Raw genomic sequence first — 20,349 nt, 5'->3', positions numbered from 1 at the left:
TTTATTCTGAAAGTTCTCCAATAGTTCAAAGAGATTTTTAAATTTTGGAAAACTAATATTTCAGAAAAAAAAAGATGTTAAAACACAATTGCTATCGTCTATGTTTGTTCTTGAACAACACAGGGGAGAAGAAAGGGTTTTATTAGGATCTTGAATCCATTATTCGTCTTTGTTATGGGATAACAATATATTTTGGATGGAGGGGACGTCTGGAGAAAATGATGTTTCTGAGCAACAATGCTGGCTTGTGCAGAAAAATCAGTGTAAAACAGGACTAGGAAGTAAATAGCTACAGTTTCTCCCTATTAAATGGAAGTAGCAAAGCACAGAAAGAATATTGGTAATTTAAACTTACCATAAGTTTGTGTCCGGTTTCTCAAATAGTTCTGTGGTTTTAGAACCAACATTTGATTGGAAGGAAGGATTTCCAACATCAAAGTCCTAGGATGTGTCAGGATACTAGAAGAGAAGCTTTGTCACTGCAAAATAACTCCCTTAGCAGTTTATAAGAGAGGATGTAAAAGAGTAGGTCACCTCCATTGTTGTGTGGTTGAGTGAAGTTCCATTCATCAACTGAAACACAAGTTAAATAGTTCAGCTTAGTTTTGATATGCTGTGGAACAATGTAGTGGTTAGCATCAGTGATGGTGTGGTTCCTCTTGAGCAAAGATACCTTGTAGTCTGCAGAGCTTGTGATGTACGCAGCCTCCACATTCAAGCAAAGTTGAAGGGACTGCTGTTGACGCATGGATCACTCCAGCCCTGTTCATACACATGGACTTCTGCTGGCTTCTTCTACTGCAATAAAAAACAAATAAGCACTAAATCAACAACCAGGCAAAGGAAAGATGAAACAGCAGGGTGGTAAGGTACTAGAGTTAAAAGTTTCTTGGCATAGGCACAAAGTTACTTGCTTACTCTAGTTGTGGGATAATAGATATCCACGAAAAACTGGCAATTTGTGAGTTTACTTGATTAAAGGAGAAGTAATAGTAAAAAACATTTTAATTCTTCTTAATAAAAGTAACATTTATTCGGGGCCAGGAACTATATAAAGTCTTTATGTAAACTGTCTCATGCAATTTTCTCAACAATCCCATGATGCAGGTATTATCCTCACTTTACAGAAGAAAACAAATTGAGGCAAAAGAGTTTTAATTTGCTCAAGATTTTACAGATACTAAGTGATGAAGTTGGAATTCAGAAAGTTTTATTTCAGAAACCATGTTCTTAATCAGTATTTTACTATACTTACATAGAGAGGCTACCCTTTCCTTTACAGAATTTAGCTTTTTTGTTTATTATTTCCTCACCAGGAAGCCATCCTTAACAGTGTAGTAGATGGCTGTAACAAAATTCTATGTATGCCATCATGAAATTCTAAGAGTGGAATGACTGTTTTAGAAGTCCTATGAATAATCTGCCAAAAATAATCCACCCTATTCTTTAATGTAGTGGTTTGATTAGAAAAGAAGTTCTATTTAAGACAAATTAGAATAATGTAGAACACTAGAGTTCAACCTTTTTCTTTTCCACTCTGAAAGACGCAATGGATAATGTTCACTTCTGGATAAAATTGCACAACCCTTAGCAATTCAAGTCTTCCATTCTCTGCTGAATCCTCAGAGCTTGTTTCCTATTTATCTCAGTTGCAAATCCTTTTCCATTACTGTCCCATTTTTCTTCGTTGCAAATCTAAGCCATTTCCACATTCCATAAGACTTAATTCCCAGTCTCTTCAGACAATCTTGCCTCCTACATCAGTGAGGAAACTGAGGCCAACGCGCTTGGAATTCATAAATTTTTTCCTGTTAGACCAACAAATTTATCCACAAGTGCATCCATGCTTCTAATCTTCCCTCAGAGGATAAGGTCTCCTGTCTTTCTGGTCCAAATCCATTTCTTTGTGCTCTTGGGTCTATTCTTTCCCATTTCTTCGAGGATTTTGAACCATTAATTTCCCATTCTATCTATTGTGTTGTGGTAGATTTGTCAGATACATTGCTGCCAGGCCCACAACCTCTTACGAGGGAAGGCAATTCATCCATGGTCTTTGCAAAGAGGCAGCCATGTTTTGTACCAAGCAAATTTCTGTGTACTGATTGAACAAGGTGGGCACCTATTTCAAAAGGCAATCAATTTACAGGCTGGCAAGAGAATTAAGACATGGCCTGGTATGAAAAAATGAGCAGGGCCTGTCACCTTCTTAAAACTTTCCAAAGGTGCTCACTGCTTTAAATGAGAGACTCATTTTAAGTGAGATGAATGGATTTTTATTAGAAAAGTTATGAAATAATCTTTGATGCATGTCCTGCCTGTGAAAATCATTCACTTTAACGTGGAAGTAAGTTTCTACTGTATAGTTGCTAGAGAACTAAGCATCTTAGTATAGGAATAACAATAAATTGGACATCATTAATGATAAAAATACCACTCATAGGAGCCTATTATATGGGTTTTAAACACATCATCTCTGATTCTCACAATAATCCTGAGGTGTAGGTTCTAATATTCCTAATTTTCGGATAAGGAAACTAAGGCTCGGAGAACTTGGGTCACTTTCCAAGGTCACAGAGTTAATGTGTGGCTGAGCTTGAAGTCTGGATCCAAAGCTTATGTACTATTTGTCCTCTTTATACTGTATCTTGCTTTCCCCTAGCCAAACACATGAAGGCTTTGGTTAGTTTTATTTTATTGTTTGTCATCTTGGCTTGACATCAAAATGATGGGAGTTGGTTTATGTAAGTGCATAAACAGCATAAAATTAACAAATGAGTAATTACAGGAAGGAAAAGAAAATCAAGCTAGGGACAGATTTAGTGTATAAGAATCTGTGTCATAAGTTTTTTAAGTAGTCAGGGTCTCTAAAGATTGCTTCATTAGGAAGCAGTGATACCTTTAGGAAGACTTGCTAGCTCCTGAGGACTCAAAAGATTGGGCATGACAGGTGATCATTATTAAGTGCATATATTAAGTGAAATATAGTGAGATGCACCTGGTACAAATGCTTGCTCTGTGAACTTAGAAATACTATCAGGCACCTCAGATTACAAAATGTAAGGTTAGTAAGTCCATAAAGAAAGGGTGAATGTTCACTATATATTAATTTGAGCAGTTTTGTGAAAATATCACTGACCATGAACATTCATGAAGTGACATTCCACAGAATGGTGTATCAAAAAAGAATACCTATCCTCTCAAAGATGAGATGAACGTCTTAAAGTCTGCAGCATTCAAGTTGAAGTCTAGTCTTGATTTTACATCACTTTCTTTATTGGTTAACACTTAGAGGTACACTTCTCTGGAGGAGAGGCACTCAAGAAGATAAAGAGTAAAAACGGAGAAGGGCTTTACCAGGAGCAATTTAATAGTGTCTTTAAAGGAAAAGCTACGCTTACAAAAACGTGGTCCAAACTTCCTTGAATGTCGATCATCATATGACTTTAATACTTACTCCTTTCCCAGCTGGCCTATAAACAGGTTCAGGCGGAGAAACGGAGATATTGCTCAGATTCACGATTTTTTGGGGTCAAAGATTCTGAGCAACAGCCTATGAAAAACCTAGCTGCTGATTTGCTCATACTTAATAATGGAGTAAATCTGTTGGGCCGTGACTCAGTGCGCCCAAGCAATCACGATTGCTGTGTCTCTAATCTCTCGGCCTTCGGTATCAAGAAGCATAGTAATTGTCGGATGCTGTCTGGCTGCTGTCAGCTTTGCTAGTCCAGGTAAGATACTACTAAAGTCTCAGGAATTAAATTTCCTGGAGAACTGAGCCTTTCTCCAGGTTCTTCTCTGCCTTGTTGTATACCGTTAGAGGCTAAAAACCTTGGGCTTTAGGAGGCCTACTGGGGTAGGGCCCAGGGATCTCAGCTTCAACAACCGCCTCAGGTGAACTTGATGGGGATGGTTGAGAGACTACATTTTGAACAACAGAGTAGAACGAGGTAAGGATGGTGATACAAGAGTCAGCTGTTAAAGGTGTCCTGTCTCGGCAGCTTTGCAGGCCAAGGCTTAGTCTGCGCTTATTTACACCCTAGAGAATTAGGGAAGTCGGGGTGTCGTTGAGTCATTGACTGAGACGCCTGCTGCGCCGAAACTCGCCCACGCTCGGGACCAGGCGACGCCGGCTCCCCCTAAGTCGCAGGCCTCCGAAGCTCCTCGGGGTTTTCTGCCGGCTTCACCTAAGCCACGGAGCTACAGGGCTCTTCGGAGCTTCCCTCTGGCACCCACAACCCTCTCCAGCCGCTCCCGCCTTCTCTCACCAGAAGCGCCGCCCAGCCGCGGTAAATCCCGGAGCACAGGCCGGAAGCGCCTCGGCCCCGCCTCCTGCCCTCCGGTGCCGGAAGTTCTAGCTTCGTCGGTACGTCGCCCTCCGCGGGCCGCAGCGCATGATGCTCCGCGACCCCCGCCGCCTTCTCAGGGTGTCTGTGGCCCCCGCGGCGGCCCTGGCTGTGGCGGTGCTGTCGTCGCTCTCGCGCTGCTCCCTCCTGGAGCCGGAGGACTGCGTGATCTCGGCGCTCAGCCCCTACTTCGGCACCAAGACTCGCTACGAGGATGTCAACCCCGGGCTGCTGCTGGACCCCGAGGCGCCGCGGCGGGACCCGGAGCTGTTGGAGGAGACCTGCACGCCGGTGCAGCTGGTCGCCCTCATCCGCCATGGCACCCGCTACCCTACGGCCAAACAGATCCGCAAGCTGCGACAGCTGCACGGCTTGCTGCAGGCCCGCGAGCCCGGGGATGACAAGACCTGCGCTGCCGGCAGTCACGACCTGAGGGCCGCGCTGGCCGCCTGGCCGCTGGGGTACGCGGAATGGATGGACGGGCAGCTGGTGGAGAAGGGGTGGCAGGACATGCGACAGCTGGCGCTGCGCCTCGCTTCCCTTTTCCCGGCCCTCTTCAGTTTCGAGAACTACTGCCGCCTGCAGCTCATCACCAGCTCCAAGCATCGCTGCGTGGACAGCGGCGCCGCCTTCCTGCAGGGGCTGTGGCAGCACTACCACCCTGGGTTGCCGCCGCCGGACATCGCAGGTAACCGCCCGGGCCGCCGGGCCAGTGCCCTGCCTCCGTTCTCCCCCTTGTCCTAAGTCCTCCCCAGATCCCGGACTTCCCCAGCCTCTTCTCACTTCCCTCCTTCTGGCCCCCATCCCATAGAATGTTCAGGACTTGGTCGTCTCCCTTCTCCTCATACGTACGTTCGTTTATTCGTTCATCAGGTATGAATTTGGCACGTTCTACGTGCCGGACGCTGCAGGAGACATTGGGGGGATCCAACAGGAGAGGAGACAGACGAGGGCAGTTCTTAATCTCCCATCCCAAATTGGCCCTTTGAGCACCAGCCGTTCCCTTCCTCCCTCCCTGGCAGCTGGTTTTACTGTTGGGTGCACTTTTTAAATACAGTCTAGAACTTTCTTCCTCAGGCTTTGGCTTCGGATACTATTTGGGTTTTTTTTGCTTATCGACTTTTTCACTTGTTGCTTCCAGACCAACATCCTATTGTCGGAAGCTACTCTCAAACTTTCTTTACTACTTTTCTTTTCTCTCTGTTTTGTTCTGGTATGTTCTTGTATGTAACTCTAACTATAGAGTTACACTCTTTGTTGTGGACACTGGTCACACACAATACTAATTTATTCCATTACTTATACTTTTGCAAAATTTGGGAGATCATCTAGTGGGGGCTTTGAATTTCACAGGTGAAGAAGCTGAGCCCAAGAATATGCCTTGATGATTGTCCCTTGTTAGTTTGAGGACTAGAGTCAGGCTCAGAATCCAGGTCTTTTGTTTTCACCCTACTTGTGCTTTTTTCCCCCCTCAGAAAATGTTTCCATAGTCACAGGTAATAATAGTAGCAGAGACTTAATGCCTCCCGTGTGCCAGGCATGCCTCACATTTATGTCACTGAATCGTTACAACAGCTCTCTGAGGTTCATATTATTTCCCCCTATCAGATGAGGAAATTGAGACACAGAAACATTAAATAATTTGCTTAATTTCGTATAGCTAGATATGGACCCAGGAAATCTGATTTATAGCTTGGTCTCTTAACTGTTACATTATACAGCTTCCATTTGTCCTGTAAGTTAAGGATAAGTGTAAAAGCATATAGCACTTTTGTGCCAGAGAGATGAACAAGTGTTAAATACTTTCTTGATCAATTTTTAAAGTTAGAGTTGAGATGAGACATCATTTAGCTTCGAAGCCCAAGTGAAAAATAAATTAGAAGTATACTGGTTTGTCATTTCTCCAGTAGTATCCTCTCTGAAGTAGTTCAGCCATCTCCAAGGCTTTCTTCCATTATGTGTCTTGTTACTGCTCTGTGAGTAACTCAGTTGGCTGACTTGTGTTTAGTCCCTTGTGAACTGTGCTTTTTAGTTATAGCTAAACTTTTTCCATTTATATGAGTGAAAATTCCCCACAAATCTGTTAAATTAAGTGAATGTTGAAAGCAGAACATACTTCAATAGGGCACAGTATATATAGTGTATACCAAAAAGGGAGGCTACTGGACCTCCTGCTGTGAATGAGCTTTTGCCCTCAGCTGGCATTGTGAGGATTGGCATTTGCCTCAAAGTATGAAGCCAGGAATCAGAATAGTTCAGGATAAGCCCGCCTCTCACCATTTTCAGTCTCATAGATTAAACTCTTTGCTTAGCTGCTTCATTATTATCTGTAAACAATTGTTTTGCCTGTTGTGTACATCCGGGCTTTTGAGGGAGATCACTGAATTACATTTTGTGTTCTTACAGAACATGATTGTTTCTCTTTAAAGATCAGCAGTAATTAGATAGTAGCAAGGATGAAATATCTAGATCCACTTGGGAAGTCTCATTTTGAGGCCATAGAAAAAGATGACAATGATAACTTATTTTCACAGTCAAGATGTTTTCTTAAGAACTACAATCCAGGGGCTGGCCCCGTGGCCAAGTTCACGCACTCTGTTTGGGCGGCCCAGGGTTTGGCCAGTTCGAATCCTGGGCACGGACATCGCACCGCTCATCAAGCCATGCTGAGGCAGCATCCCACATGCCACAACTAGAAGGACCCACAACTGAAAATACACAACTGTGTACCCCGGGGGGGCTTTGGGAGTAAAAGGAAAAATAAAATCTTTAAAAAAAAAAGAACTACAATCCAATTGGCAACTAAAGTGGGCAGAATTATCCGTTTCAGGATCTCCTGAAATGGATACATACACATACATATATATGTATGTTTTCACACACACAGATCTAACGTATATATGTGTATTTTCACACACACAGATCCAAAGCAAAACAGTGTAACTAGATTTAATTTTCTCATTTCATATACAGAAATAGTATACTTGGTGTTCTTTTCATGGTAAATTTTGAGAGAAAAGATGATTGAAATCTGTGTGCTTTGAATATGACTCTGAAAAAACTTAAAAGGCACCCCAGTAGTTGAAGCATGCTCATGAATGCTTTTCCGATACATATTTGTTGCCAAATTGGGGAAATAACACAACATTGAATTCTAAGTGGAAAGTTATCTGGGAGCTTCAGTTAGAAAATAGACCAAATCAGAAGCACCCAGCACAATGAAATACAGAAGCGTTAATGTAATTTGTGCTGTTGTCAGTAGTTTTTGTCCAAAGCAGAGTCTTTTGTAAAGCAACACAGGGTTGGGAAAGTTCATTGAGAAAATAAAATGTTCTATTTAGACTTTGGCTTAGAGTAGAAAAACAGATTCATTCTGTTGAATTATCTCTCACTTTGTAATTAGAAACTTTGCTGATTTTTAGTTTGCTCCCTCAGGTTTCTGGGCCTGACAGAAACAGTACTTATATAACACAGTTTTGCTCTTTTTATGAGTTTCGTGTCTAATTATTTTTGTTTTAAGAAAAATTTCACTTACCTTTAATTCGTTGTGTAGTATTGCTATCACACATTTTGTTTTGTGTTTGATACTCTCTGTTTCTTTAGTCTTTTCTAGCTTATGCTCTCATGAATTACAATCATGACAAATGGGGAATGGTTTTGTTCTTTCTTAATCCGTGTGGGCTTATTTCAGACATGCTGACGAGTAAATAGGTTTTTAGTGTTCTTTTTCACACTTGAAACAAGATTTTCAATAATTTGAAATTGTCTTTTATGTCAGTGATTTATATATGTGTGTGTGCATATATATAATTTTTTTCCCCTTTCAGACATGGAGTGTGGGACTCCAAGAATTAATGATAAACTAATGAGGTTCTTCGATCATTGTGAGAAGCTTTTAACTGAAGTGGAAAGGAATGCTACTGCTCTTTATCATGTAGAAGCCTTCAAAACTGGACCAGAAATGCAGAACATTGTAAAAAAAGTTGCAGCTACTTTGCAAGTACCAGTCAGCAATTTAAGTGCAGGTAATGTGCCTGTTATTTTTCATTTGAACTCTGAAATAGTTTAAATGATTTTTGAACTCTGAAAATGAAAAACTATGGAAGTATAAAGTTATTCCTTTTAAAGACCCACAGTTTATGTTACATTAAGAAAATATGTTCTAGATCAAGAAAATTGTACTCCTCATGCTTACTATTTTTAGATTCATATTCTTCTTTGAGTTTTATGTGAAGTAATGTACAAGATTCTTGCTATATCCTGGAATCTTTTTTTTTTTTTGAGGGCAGAGGTATATAAAGTTTCAATGCTAAACACTATTTGTAAAACAGAAACTTTCTGAATTATCTCCTCATAAAGTGATACAGATGGAAAAATCATGTAAGTTCTTTGAAGCAGCTCAAAAGTACAGGCTAGTGTTTTGAGAGGGATAAGTTTTAGAAAGTGAAAGGTGGAGTAGTGTGATTTTTTTTTTTTTTTTTTTGAGGCTCTTCAACCTAGAGATGCTGAGAAAATGAGCAGTCGTGTTTGTCATACAGTACTGCAGTGGATGGGCTGACTGTGCAAATTACCATGCAACCTGGGACTCTTGAGGGTGAAAGGAAGACACTATTAATAATTACACTGGGAAAGCAAATGGAAAACCAGGGCACATGATCGCCTAGCAATAGGAAATTAAGAAAAAATTAAGATTTTCCTGTTTTCTAGGAATTTATAATCTAAAGAGCAGATGTTGACAAATATACAAAGATTATGGATTTCATTATATCATGAATAAATTTCCAAAAGACTAGAAGTAACAGATGTTGGGGGAAAAAATAAACTAGAATCTGTCAATCATGGAGCCTAAATACTTTATAAGGATCAGAAAAGTGAAAATGCCTAGACCAGCATTTAAAATTGAATGTTTTCTCTTTGTTAAACTGGCTGTACATTGGGATCATCAGCAGAGCTTTAAAAATTATTTATTTTATTGGGAAGTAATTCAAGCATATAGATAATAAAATTTATACCCACAAACCTAATTTTATCAAATTTTATCATTATGCTTTAAATAAACTGAGGTCTCTTGGTCCCTCTCCAGGACCTCATTCCTCTTCTTTACTCCGGTGATAACCATTGTCATGAATTGAGCATTTAAATCATCTCAGGCCAGTTTTTATATTTATATTTATGTTTCTATATATAAATGGGATATTGTTTTGCAAATTTTTAAACTTTTAAGAATAGTATCAAACTGTATGATAGCAGTCCAAAATTTGATTTTAATTCCTTTTATTTTTAAGGTATGTAGTTTAGTCCTATATTTTAAACTTTTGTCCAGAATTCCATTATATAACTATACCAGTATCTAGCCATTATTTTGTTAGTGAGCATTTAGATTGTTGAAGAAGATTTTTTAAAACTATTTTTAGTCTCTGAATGGACAAGGATTATTTGTGTTTGACTGATGGGGAAACTGAGAACAACTTTTTGGAGGCAATTAAAGCATAGTGGTTAAAATTGTGGGTTCTGGAATTGGACTGTTTGTTTGAATTTTGCCTCTGTTATGCTATTGTAACTGTCATCTTCAGCCAGTTCCTTAATATCTCTATGCCATAGTTTCTTTTCCTGTAAAATGGGTATAGGAATTGTACCTGCCTCATAGAATTATTGCAAAGATTTTATGAGATTAATTCATGCAAAGCATTAGCACAGTACCTGGCACAGAGTAACTGCTCAAAATATTTTAGCTATTTAAATTTTTTTTTTTATGTAGAGATGTGATGCTGTATGTATTTTCGTTTAGCAATATGTCTGTCTCCTATAGCTCTCTCATTCTTTTACATTTTATGTTATTTCGTAGGATATGTGATTCAATTTCTTGCTCACTGCTAGTTTAAAACTTATTTAATGATCATCAGATTTTACTGGTGGGAGAGACTGGAGCTAAAACAATCCAAGTTCTTTTTATAGGAAATCATTTTCCTACTGAGGTTTTCCTTAGTTTTTAACTGTTTCAAATGATGCTACAGTGAACATTCTTATAGTCTGGTTTTTGTACTTGAGAGTGGATCTATAAGATAACTAGGTGGAATTTGGGTTAAAGAGCATGAATATTTTACATCTTGACATATGCTTCCAAATTGTTCTCTGAAAGTATAGAAAAATTTATATCAATAATATATGAGAATGCTCATTTTCTCCTATCTCATCCAACAATGGCTATTACTGGTCATTTTGATTTTTGCCAATTTGATTAATAAAAAATGGAATCTAGCTTTAATTTGCATTTCTTTGGTTACTTGTGAAGGTGAACATCTTTTCATATGTTTATTAGATATTTGCATTTCTCTTTATAATTGCCTCTTAATGTCCATTTTCTGTTGAATTATTTTTGTTTTTCCTTATTATTGTTTTATGTTGATCATAAGTACCCTCTATGTGTTATGGATATATTAATTATATAGCCTTTCATTTTCCTTGACAAAGGATACATTTTTTGCCTATTGTATGTTGCTAACATTTTCTCTTAATTTTGTTGGTCATCTTTTAAGTCTGTTTTTGATGCCTTTGTACACAGGTTTACATCTTTTATGTAGTCATATTTGTCTTTTCAGTATGGCTTCTGGGTGTTGTATTTTGCCTAGGAATATTCTCTTACCCCAAGATTATTATATTTTATTATTTTAATTTTAATTTGTTTTTCAATGTTTAAATCTTTAATCCATCTGAAATAGTTTTGAGGTTCCAAAAGATTGACCAAAAAGTCGGAATGGTCTTAGTAGGTGGATGAGAGCCATTACTTGTCATGAAAGCTTGTCTAACCTCCCTATTAGGCAGGTGGAAAAATTGAGACCCAGAGAGCCTAGAGTGACTTGCCCAGGATAATTAGCGGCAGTCAGGTCTCATAACCTCAGTCGTTATCTTACGCTTTTTCTCCCTGTACCAGTACTTCAAAGTTTTTTGGTGAATATTTTTTCAGTCAACTCCCCTCTGGTTAAAGAACAGACCATTTGGACTCACTCATAGTTTCAGAAGTAGAACTTCAAGTGTTAATGAGCCAGGTCCTTTCATCAAACATATATCGTACTTAAAAGCTACTATATTATGTTAAGTATTAGGATTATAAACCCTTTCATTTATATAGGCAAAGTTTTTAAATGGCTTTTACATATATTCCCAATTAAATATTCTTTTTGTACTATATACTGCCTCAGGGAAGTTCTTTTTACTCAAAACTACTGCAAAAAGCATGTAAGATCAATTATTTTTTGGTCCTGTTTTCCTTAGGAAAGAGGAAACGCAGTGAAGTTAAAGAAAAATCGAAGCAGTGGAGGCGACTCCTGCAGTTGACTTCTCTCTCTGTAGCGTCAAAGATCACCCACTTCCCTTGCCTAGAGTGCAGTGTTTTTATTTGGTCCTGACAAAGGCTACCTTTTATAGCCCAAGTACTCATTCCCTTATCCCTTCTCTTCAAAACTCATATGTATCTAAACATAATGCAATCACCTAATTAGCGGTGTAACTTACTCTGAAATCCACTGCCTGACGGAGCAGCTAAATTTGAAAACCTGCTGCTATCAACCTCTCTCCCTCTTCAGTGTGATTTTTCTCTTTGTTTCTCTCCGTCTTCACTCTGTTTCGCCTTCCTCCTGACCCTCACTTACTCTGCCCTTTCTTCCCTCTCTGCCTTCTGCAGTCTTCTCTTCCCTTTTATATCTTTCTCTCCATACTTCCTTCTTCTTAATAGTTATAATATGAATTGTTGTGTAGTTAAAAGAACTCTTCAATAATTGTGCTTTGTTATTCCTAATTTTCAAGTTGGGGAGTAAAACCTTTTATAACTTTATTTCCCTTCCTCCAACCCTCTAAAATTAACAAAATAAAATTATGTTTCAGGTAGTAAGTCCTTGGGTTAAACTTTTTGTTGGATTTGGTGGATAAAAATGCTCTTAACAAACATATTACTTTTAAAAACAGAGAAAGTTACAGTTTTACAGAGAAAAAGTTTCTTATTTTCATTGGAGTGAAATTTATACTTCCTCATGGTTTCTTCTGGACAGTTCCTCCACTTTGGATTGTAGTGAGTAACTCAATTCTTTGATAGCCAGGAAGAAACTGAATCGTCTCTTCTCCAAATTAAACATATCCAGTTTATTCAGCTGTGCTGTACATGGCATTCTGTAGAAATTTAGCCTTTGGAAAATTGCAGAAAATAGTAACCCACAAATTTACCTTTCTTTTTTTTTCAGATTTAATTCAGGTAGCTTTTTTTACCTGTTCATTTGACCTGGCAATTAAAGGTGTTAAATCTCCTTGGTGTGATGTTTTTGACATAGATGATGCAAAGGTAAGTGTTACTTTTGCAGGTTTTGTGTGTGATTTTTTTTTCTTGTTGTTACTTGAAGCAGCTTTTCAAAAAATAAGCAGAGTAGGGAACATTAACTGTCTTTCCTTAACTCGAAATTTTCCTTACATAAAATGGGATTAATTGTTCAGATAGGGCCTACCTACTTGTAAATAGTTTGGGTTCATAAAACTCTGGAAAACATCTTTCCATGGTGATTTGATTTCTAGGTTCACCCAGTTAAAAACCTGTGTAATCCATCATCAAATTTTACTGCTGGAAAGAATTATAGAGCTAATATAATCCAAAGTCGTCTTTTTGTAGGAAGCCAAAGTTCAGAGAGGATGAATGCTTTTCCGAAAACCTAACTATTTCTTTTATAACAGTTTTCATGATAAATTGAGTTCTGCGTTCCACCTGGTGATGGGAATAATTCATCTACAATTTCCGTCTGCCTGCTTCATATTCCCTGTTTTTCCTCCTTCATTTGTATGGCTTGTTTGTAGTCTTTTAGACTCAAGGAAGATAAGTGCAGGCAAATTCTGGTCAATTCTGGGATGCTGGGAGCCAGAGGCAGGATAGGAGAGTGTTTAGTGTCTTCTTAAGCATTGAGGACAGTGGCATTGGGTAGAATTCTGGTGGTTGAGAGTAGGATGTGTCTGTATGTGTGGATCATTCAGGAATGTGGACTTTTGAAAATTTAGTCATGCCTTGCCTACGTATGAAACCTTCAGTATTCCTTATTCATTATCCAGTATTCATTATCCAGTATTCATTATTAACTTCAGAATTTAACCTCACATTTTGAAAAAAAGTATACTATTTGCCAGATAGAAGGAGGCTTTTAAGCTAGAGCTAATGTACATTTAAAGGTAAACAAGTGCTTCATTTTGTTACTCAAAGATTTAAGTGACCAGCAACCAGATTAAAGGTGATTTTACATAGTGTTGTGCCAGTGCAGGAGTAGGGTTTAGCGGATGAGCTGCAGGAAGGGGAGAAGGGCCCTTGATGGATGGTTGCTCTAGGATGCTGAGCACCAATAGTAATAGGTGTATTGTATTTCCTCTCTGTGCTCCTGAATTGCTTCCTGATGACCTACTTTTTCTCTGTCCCAACTACCAGATTCCCTACTCATCTCCTCTAACTGTCCATACCTCATCACTTCAGAAGCTAGCTGGCCTGTCCTCTTTTGAAATGCCCTGTGCTCAGGATGACCATAAAATTCGTCTTCTAAGTTGGAATACTTTTAAAGTGAAAGAGGCATCATTGATAATTATGCCGGTATAGGTATAACCTGAGACTACGGTCACCATTCGTGTCAAAATACTTCATCTTCCTTTTCTCCCTACCCAGATTGCTCTAGGGAAGACCAGTAAACATAACTGAAGTGATTTTTAAGTATTGTGTAAATGACTGATGGGTGTTGGCAAAAGGGAAATTTACCTTTTAACAAAGGAACAGCTTGTTTTCCCAAGTTATTATAGTTGTTGAAATATTACCACAGACTTAGTGGTTTAAAACAATGCAGATTTGGAGCCAGCCCGGTGATGTAGTGGTTGGGTTTGTGCACTCTGCTTCTGTGGTCGGGTTCATAGGTTTGGATCCCAGGTGCAGACCCAGCATCATGTATCAAGCCATGCTTTGGTGGCATCCCACATAAAATAGAGGAAGATTGGCATAGATGTTAGCTCAGTGGCAATTTTCCTCAAGCAAAAGGAGGAAGATTGGCAACAAATGTTAGCTCAGGGCCAATCTTCCTCACCGCCCCCCTCCCAAAAGAAATTCCCTTGGTATATTTACTGTGATTATTTTCTTTCTCACTTATTTGAGACAAAATAATCTCCCTCTGCTTAGGACTTTTCACTGTGAAATAGTTTTAAATGTGAAGCATTTAAAGATGAAATAAAATGTTATCTGGGATTTGCTTCAAAATAATCCAGTGGTGTTGGTAGGGACATAACTGAAACAGGATTGCCAAATGTTGATTATTGTTGAAATTGGATGATGGGTACACAGGGGTTCATTATGCTATTCTCTATTTTTTATATATTTTAAATTCTCCATTAAAGTGTTAAAAAATTAGAAATGAACGGACATTTATGAAGTTCTGAGGATTATGGAGATTGTTAGTTATCCAAAACCTTGTGAAATGCTGGACCATTGTGTGCGTTCATTCCTCAGATATTGTTTGAGTGCCTGCTCTGTGCCAGGCATTTGGTTGGAACTAAAGATATCAACATACGATAAGCATTGTCCTCAAAGAATGCCACAAGGAGTGAAAGACACAAATAAACCATTGTAAGTCAATGGGATGGCTATAATAGAAGTATATATAAGGTATAGTGATAGCACAGGGAGAAAGTTGATTTATTGGCAGTCAGGTAAATCTTTACAAAAGAAATGGCACATGAAGGTACTTTTCTGTAGGGTAGTGTTTTTGTAACTTTGTATATGTCTTCTATAATGGGTCCATCTAGATTTTCTATCTCTTTTGGAGTCAATTTTGGTATTTAATGTTTTCTTACAAAAGTCACTCATGTCATCCAGGTTTTCAGATTTATTTGTAGAGTTTGGCAGATTTATCTCATGATTTAAAAAAAATGTTTTCCCTCTGTATCTGAGATTATTTCCCTGTTATTACTCATGTGAGTGTTTGTACTTTCACAGTTTTCTTCACTACATTAGTTTCGTGTTTACTCATGTATTATTTTTTTCCCAAGGAACAGTTTAACTTTATATATTTTTGAACTTTATATAATGGAATCAGTCATTATGTAGTTTTTTTGGTTTCTAGTTTTTGTCCATTATGTTTTTAAGGTTTATCTATGTTGCTGCATGTAACTATAGTTCACTTGTTTTCATTCTGTATAATATTCCATTATGTGAGTTATCACAGTTTTTTAATCCATTATCTTGTTGGTAGACAAGTTCATTATACTTTTGGTTATTTTCACTTTGGTGCTATTATGAACATTCTTGTATATGTCTGGGGCAAATACACATATATTTCTGAAGGTCGACGTATGCTAGAATTGCTGGATCAGAGGATATGCAAAACCTGAAATTTACTAGATAACACCATACTATTTTTGGAGCTGTTCCAGCTTGTATTTCTGTCTTTATGCTTTTTTTCATTTTTTTCCCGTTACTTTTGACTCTCTTTCTTTTTTTAAATGATTATTTTATTAAGTCTTTGGAATTCACGATACTATGTTTATTTAATCACAATTTTCATTTGCTTTATGGCAGAATTTCTTCGTTGAGAGGTTTTTTTTTCCTGGCTACTTTATCTGTATAGCAGTCTTCTTTTTTTTTTACGTTTTTATAGATGCCATGCTAACCTCCTTTTTAATTATTACTCATCTGTGCTGTGAGTTTAGCTTTACTTCTCCCCAACCAGCCAGCAGGAATGAGCAGAGATGAGTAGTGTTCCTTCCAATTTAGAGTTGTTCTCCTCTGAGATCCTTTGCAGCATGCTTCCTGTAAAGATGGAATGTGTGTTTCCTTGTGGTGGTGGTATATGCTATCCTGTGAGGCGCTCTGCTCAGACTTCATTCTCATTGTTTCAAGCAAAGGATTGTTGGTTTTGCTCCTCCAAGTGTACCATGTGCTTTGAAGATCTGTCCTCTGCTTGTTTTATCTGAGGTACTTTGTTTGATTTTCACTGCATTTGGCGGTCCTTCCTCATTTATGGTGCTTCAGGGTACAGAGGTCTCCTAATCTCTTTGAAGAAGGCATTTACATTTCTATTTTTTTATTCTTTTATTTATAGGGTGATTTCTGAGAGAAGAGAGCAGGTGTATCTCAATTTTACCATCTTAAAACTCAGCTTTGGGGCTGGTCCTGTGGTGTAGTAGTTAAGTTCCATGCACTCCTCGTCAGCGGCTTGGGTTCATGGATCTGGGTCCCAGGTGTGGACCTACACCATTCATCAGCCATACTGTGATGGCAGCCCACATACGAAATAGAGGAAGATTGGCATAGGTATTCGCTCAGGGACAATCTTCCTCAGCAAAAACAACAAACCCCCCAAAAACCCTCGAAGTTTTGTTTATATTTTCTAATTAACACTTCTAATGTTTCATCATAAACTGTGATGTTTGGTGTAATCTCTTGTAGTTATCCTCACCAAGTTAAGGAAATTTCTGTTTTTTCCTTACTAAAACCTTCTTTTGCTTATTGTTTTTTTTTTTTTTTTTAAAGATTGGCACCTAGGCTAACAACTGTTGCCAACTTTTTTTTTTTCCTGCTTTATTTCCCAACCGCCCCCCCCCACCCCCCACCCCGTACGTAGTTGTATATCTTCGTTGCAGGTCCTTCTAGTTGTGGGATGTGGGATGCCACCTCAACGTGGCCTGATGAGTGGTGCCATGTCCGCGCCCAGGATTCGAACCCTGGGCCGCCCAGGTGGAGCGCGCGAACTTAACCACTCCGCCACAGAGCCGGCCCCTGCTTGTTGTTCTTAAAATCAGGAGTGTGTGCTGAATTTTTGGCATCTAGGAGGATGATGGTATTTTTTTCTTCTTTAATCTTCTAACATTGAATTATTTAGTATATTTTCTAAAATTGAATCATCCTTGCATTTCTTCTTTCTTTAGATAAATTCTTTTATTGATGGATTTTTCTCCTAATTTGAGGTTGCATTTCTTGTTTCTTCATGTATTTTTAGTAATTTTTTATTAGATACTGGACGTTGTGAATGTTATGTTGTTGAATGCCTGGATTTTGTTGTCTTCCTTTAAAGAGTGTTGAAATTTGTTTTATTTTGCAGTTAAGTTACTTGTGGGTCAGCTTGACCTTTTTGAGCCTTCTTTCTGAGTTTTAGACTCTTGACCTGCACTTATACCCGTGCTTTATACTATTAAAGAATGACCCTCCTGTGGTCTGTTTTGAAGTCCTGGATACCTGGGTGTCTTTTGAAGCTCTCTCTGCTTAGGCTGCATGGAACTTGAATATCTCCTAGCCTTGTGACATGTCTGCGATTGTTCAGCTTACAACTCCCACAACATTCAGCAACAGAATCAAGGGGACTCTCCAGATTTCTGGAGCTCTTTTTCTGTGTAGCTTCCTCCTCACTGATACTCTACCATGCTAATTCCAGCCGCTTCAGACTTAGTAAACGGAGTTCTGATTCCTCAACTCAGCAAGACTGCTGCATTTCCTTTCCCTGTGCCACAGTTTAAAGTGCCTCCAGGCAGAAAGCTGGGGCAGCTGTTGAGTTTACTTTGTTCCTCTTGGTCATCACAGTTCAGTGCTTATTACTCAATGCCTGAAAATATCTATTTTATATATTTTGTCTCATTTTCTAGTTTTCTGTGTCAAGAGGGCATGACTGGTATCAGTTATTCCATCATGGCAGATGATACATCCTTTTAATATACTGCTGAATTTTATTTGGTAATGGTTTATTTCACATTCATTAAATCATGTTTATAGTGAGGTTGGTTTATGGCGGTGGCGCTCATTTGTGAGTAGTACTACTGGCCTGGCTCTACTCCTCTCCCTTTGGGAAGATTAGAAATGTAAGAGGGACTTTTGTTTGTAGCAATGACTGGGAGTCACAGATGGCATTTAGTGGATGAGAGCACAGGATACAATGTCTTGTAATGCAGTGGTCTGAATTTTCTCCCCTCACCTCTTTTCTTTGTGCTTTTTTGTCCAGTTTTGGTGACTGGCTTCTATAAGCTTTCTAAAATGAGTTGAGAAGCTTTCCATCTTTTTCTGAACCCTGGAATAATTTAAATATTAGGAACTACTCCTTGAAGTTTTGGTGGAACTCATGCTTAAAACCAACTATTCCTAGTATCTTTTAGGTAGGCCTTTGACTTGTAGTTATTTTGTATAGTCAGATTTTCCTGAGTCAGTTTGGGTAACTTATATTTTCCTAGAAAAACCACGTATTTCATTTACATTTTCAAGTCTTTTTGATATAAAGTTTTAACAGTGTGCATGTATGATTTTTAAAAAAAATCTGCAGTTATATCTTTTTTCATTTCTCAAACTATTTTTATTTCTTCAGTAGATTTGGCAGAACTTTATTGAATTCTCTTTATTTTAATTCCTTTTTTACTTTTTTTAATGTTTACTTTGTCCCTTTTGATAACTTCTTGATTTAATTGCCTCTTTGATATATGTTTGGTTTTATTTTTGGTATATGGCACTGGCCTATGCTTGCTCTTGCTCTTAAACTTATGGCTTGCACTTAGTTTCTCTAGGGGTTCTTTGGGGGAAGAATGGCTCATAACTACTGCATAGTTGTCTCTTGTACCTCTTTTGGATTGCAAATTTAGCCCTCTAGTATTAGTGTTTATCTGATCAAATGATACATGAGTACAGAGCTTAATGTTCAGAAAATCGCTAACTTAATCACTGTCTCCAGTTCAAGACCTCTCCACCTCTCAAGATTAATCACTGCTGTCAGTTTGATATGTGCCTTTCGACCCTTTTCTATGCTGCTATTTATAATCTATATCATTCTTAGAAATGTAAACAGCATAATGTCTATGTGTGTATATGTGTATTTTGGTAATAAATGGTATTATACTGTATTTGTTATTCTTAACCTTCTCTTCTCACTCAGCAGTATGTCTTGCAGATCTTTCCATGTCAATACATGTAAATCCACAATATAGAATTTTTAGTAACTGCATAGTATTCCATGGTATGTGTATACCATAGTTTATGTAAACATCTACTTATTAATGAAATTTAGGTATTTCCAGGAATTTTTTTTGTACTCTTATAAGCACTGCTGCTGTAAGACATTCTTTCTTCCCCTCTGTAGATATTACTTTATAAGAAATGGAATTAAATGGGCCATAGAGATGTATTTTTTTATGGGTTTTGCCAGTTTGCCCCTTAGAACGTCTGTACCAGTATACATTTCTTCCAGCAATACCAATTTTTGATATCTTTGGTCTAGTTTTATTACTATTTTTGACAAACTAATACATGAATCAAAGTAACTCATTCTCTATCTGGTTTCTACCTTCCTAAAATTCTTAAAAATTCCTACCCACTGTTGGCATCTTTCTGTGCTGTAGTGAATATTATTTTATATACATTGTTTTTCTTTTTTCCATATATATCTTTGCTATCATCTTAATATGACTTAGAAGACAGGGGAAGGGAACAAATGTTATTAATGCACTATCCTGAACTGTCATGGATGCTGGATTATCGGCTATGAGTACTACTAACTTACTCTTGCATGGCAGCCTCTACATTCCCACAATTCAATCTTTATGTGTTATGGACCTCTGGGGCCAACTATTAAATGCTAGAAATGGCAAATACAAACTCTGTGAATGCTAGAATTCTGCTGCACTTTGTGCAGAATGGTAATGAACCTTTTCTGAGAGAATCATTATTAAATCAGGGAATCTGTTACATTAATAAGATGTACTAGTAATGACTTCTGAAATTTTTATTTTTAGGTATTAGAATATTTAAATGATCTGAAACAATATTGGAAAAGAGGATATGGGTATACTATTAATAGTCGATCCAGCTGCACCCTGTTTCAGGATATCTTTCAGCACTTGGACAAAGCAGTTGAACAGAAACAAAGGTAAAAACTTTAAAAAAAATTTTCAATGTATATTCTGAGTGCCCAATTAAGCTTCTAGAAAATGTTTCATAATAGAGGATTTAAAAAAATAGATTTTGCTTGGGTTT

The 20,349-nt window shown here is 38.0% G+C and overlaps 1 protein-coding gene across 2 annotated transcripts in view; it reads left to right on the top strand.

Annotated features, from left to right (window-relative positions):
- The first annotated feature begins 3,264 nt into the window (after window positions 1-3,264).
- The window catches only part of MINPP1 (multiple inositol-polyphosphate phosphatase 1), a 50,443-nt gene continuing 33,358 nt past the window's right edge, over window positions 3,265-20,349 (top strand). Inside the window, exons 1-4 of one of the 2 annotated variants that reach the window (XM_014864352.3) lie at window positions 3,265-5,031; window positions 8,171-8,368; window positions 12,578-12,675; window positions 20,109-20,242. In XM_014864352.3, the coding sequence (XP_014719838.1) occupies window positions 4,392-5,031; window positions 8,171-8,368; window positions 12,578-12,675; window positions 20,109-20,242 (1,070 nt within the window). In that variant the 5' untranslated portion in view covers window positions 3,265-4,391. The remainder of the gene's footprint in view (window positions 5,032-8,170; window positions 8,369-12,577; window positions 12,676-20,108; window positions 20,243-20,349) is intronic. The other variant, XM_014864353.3, reaches the window with a different exon arrangement.

This window comes from Equus asinus, chromosome 2, assembly GCF_041296235.1.
Source record: "Equus asinus isolate D_3611 breed Donkey chromosome 2, EquAss-T2T_v2, whole genome shotgun sequence".
In the NCBI taxonomy this organism is placed as follows: domain Eukaryota; kingdom Metazoa; phylum Chordata; class Mammalia; order Perissodactyla; family Equidae; genus Equus; species Equus asinus.
The sequence above is the reverse complement of the archived record's forward strand: the minus strand, read 5'-3'. Positions and strand labels throughout refer to the sequence as shown.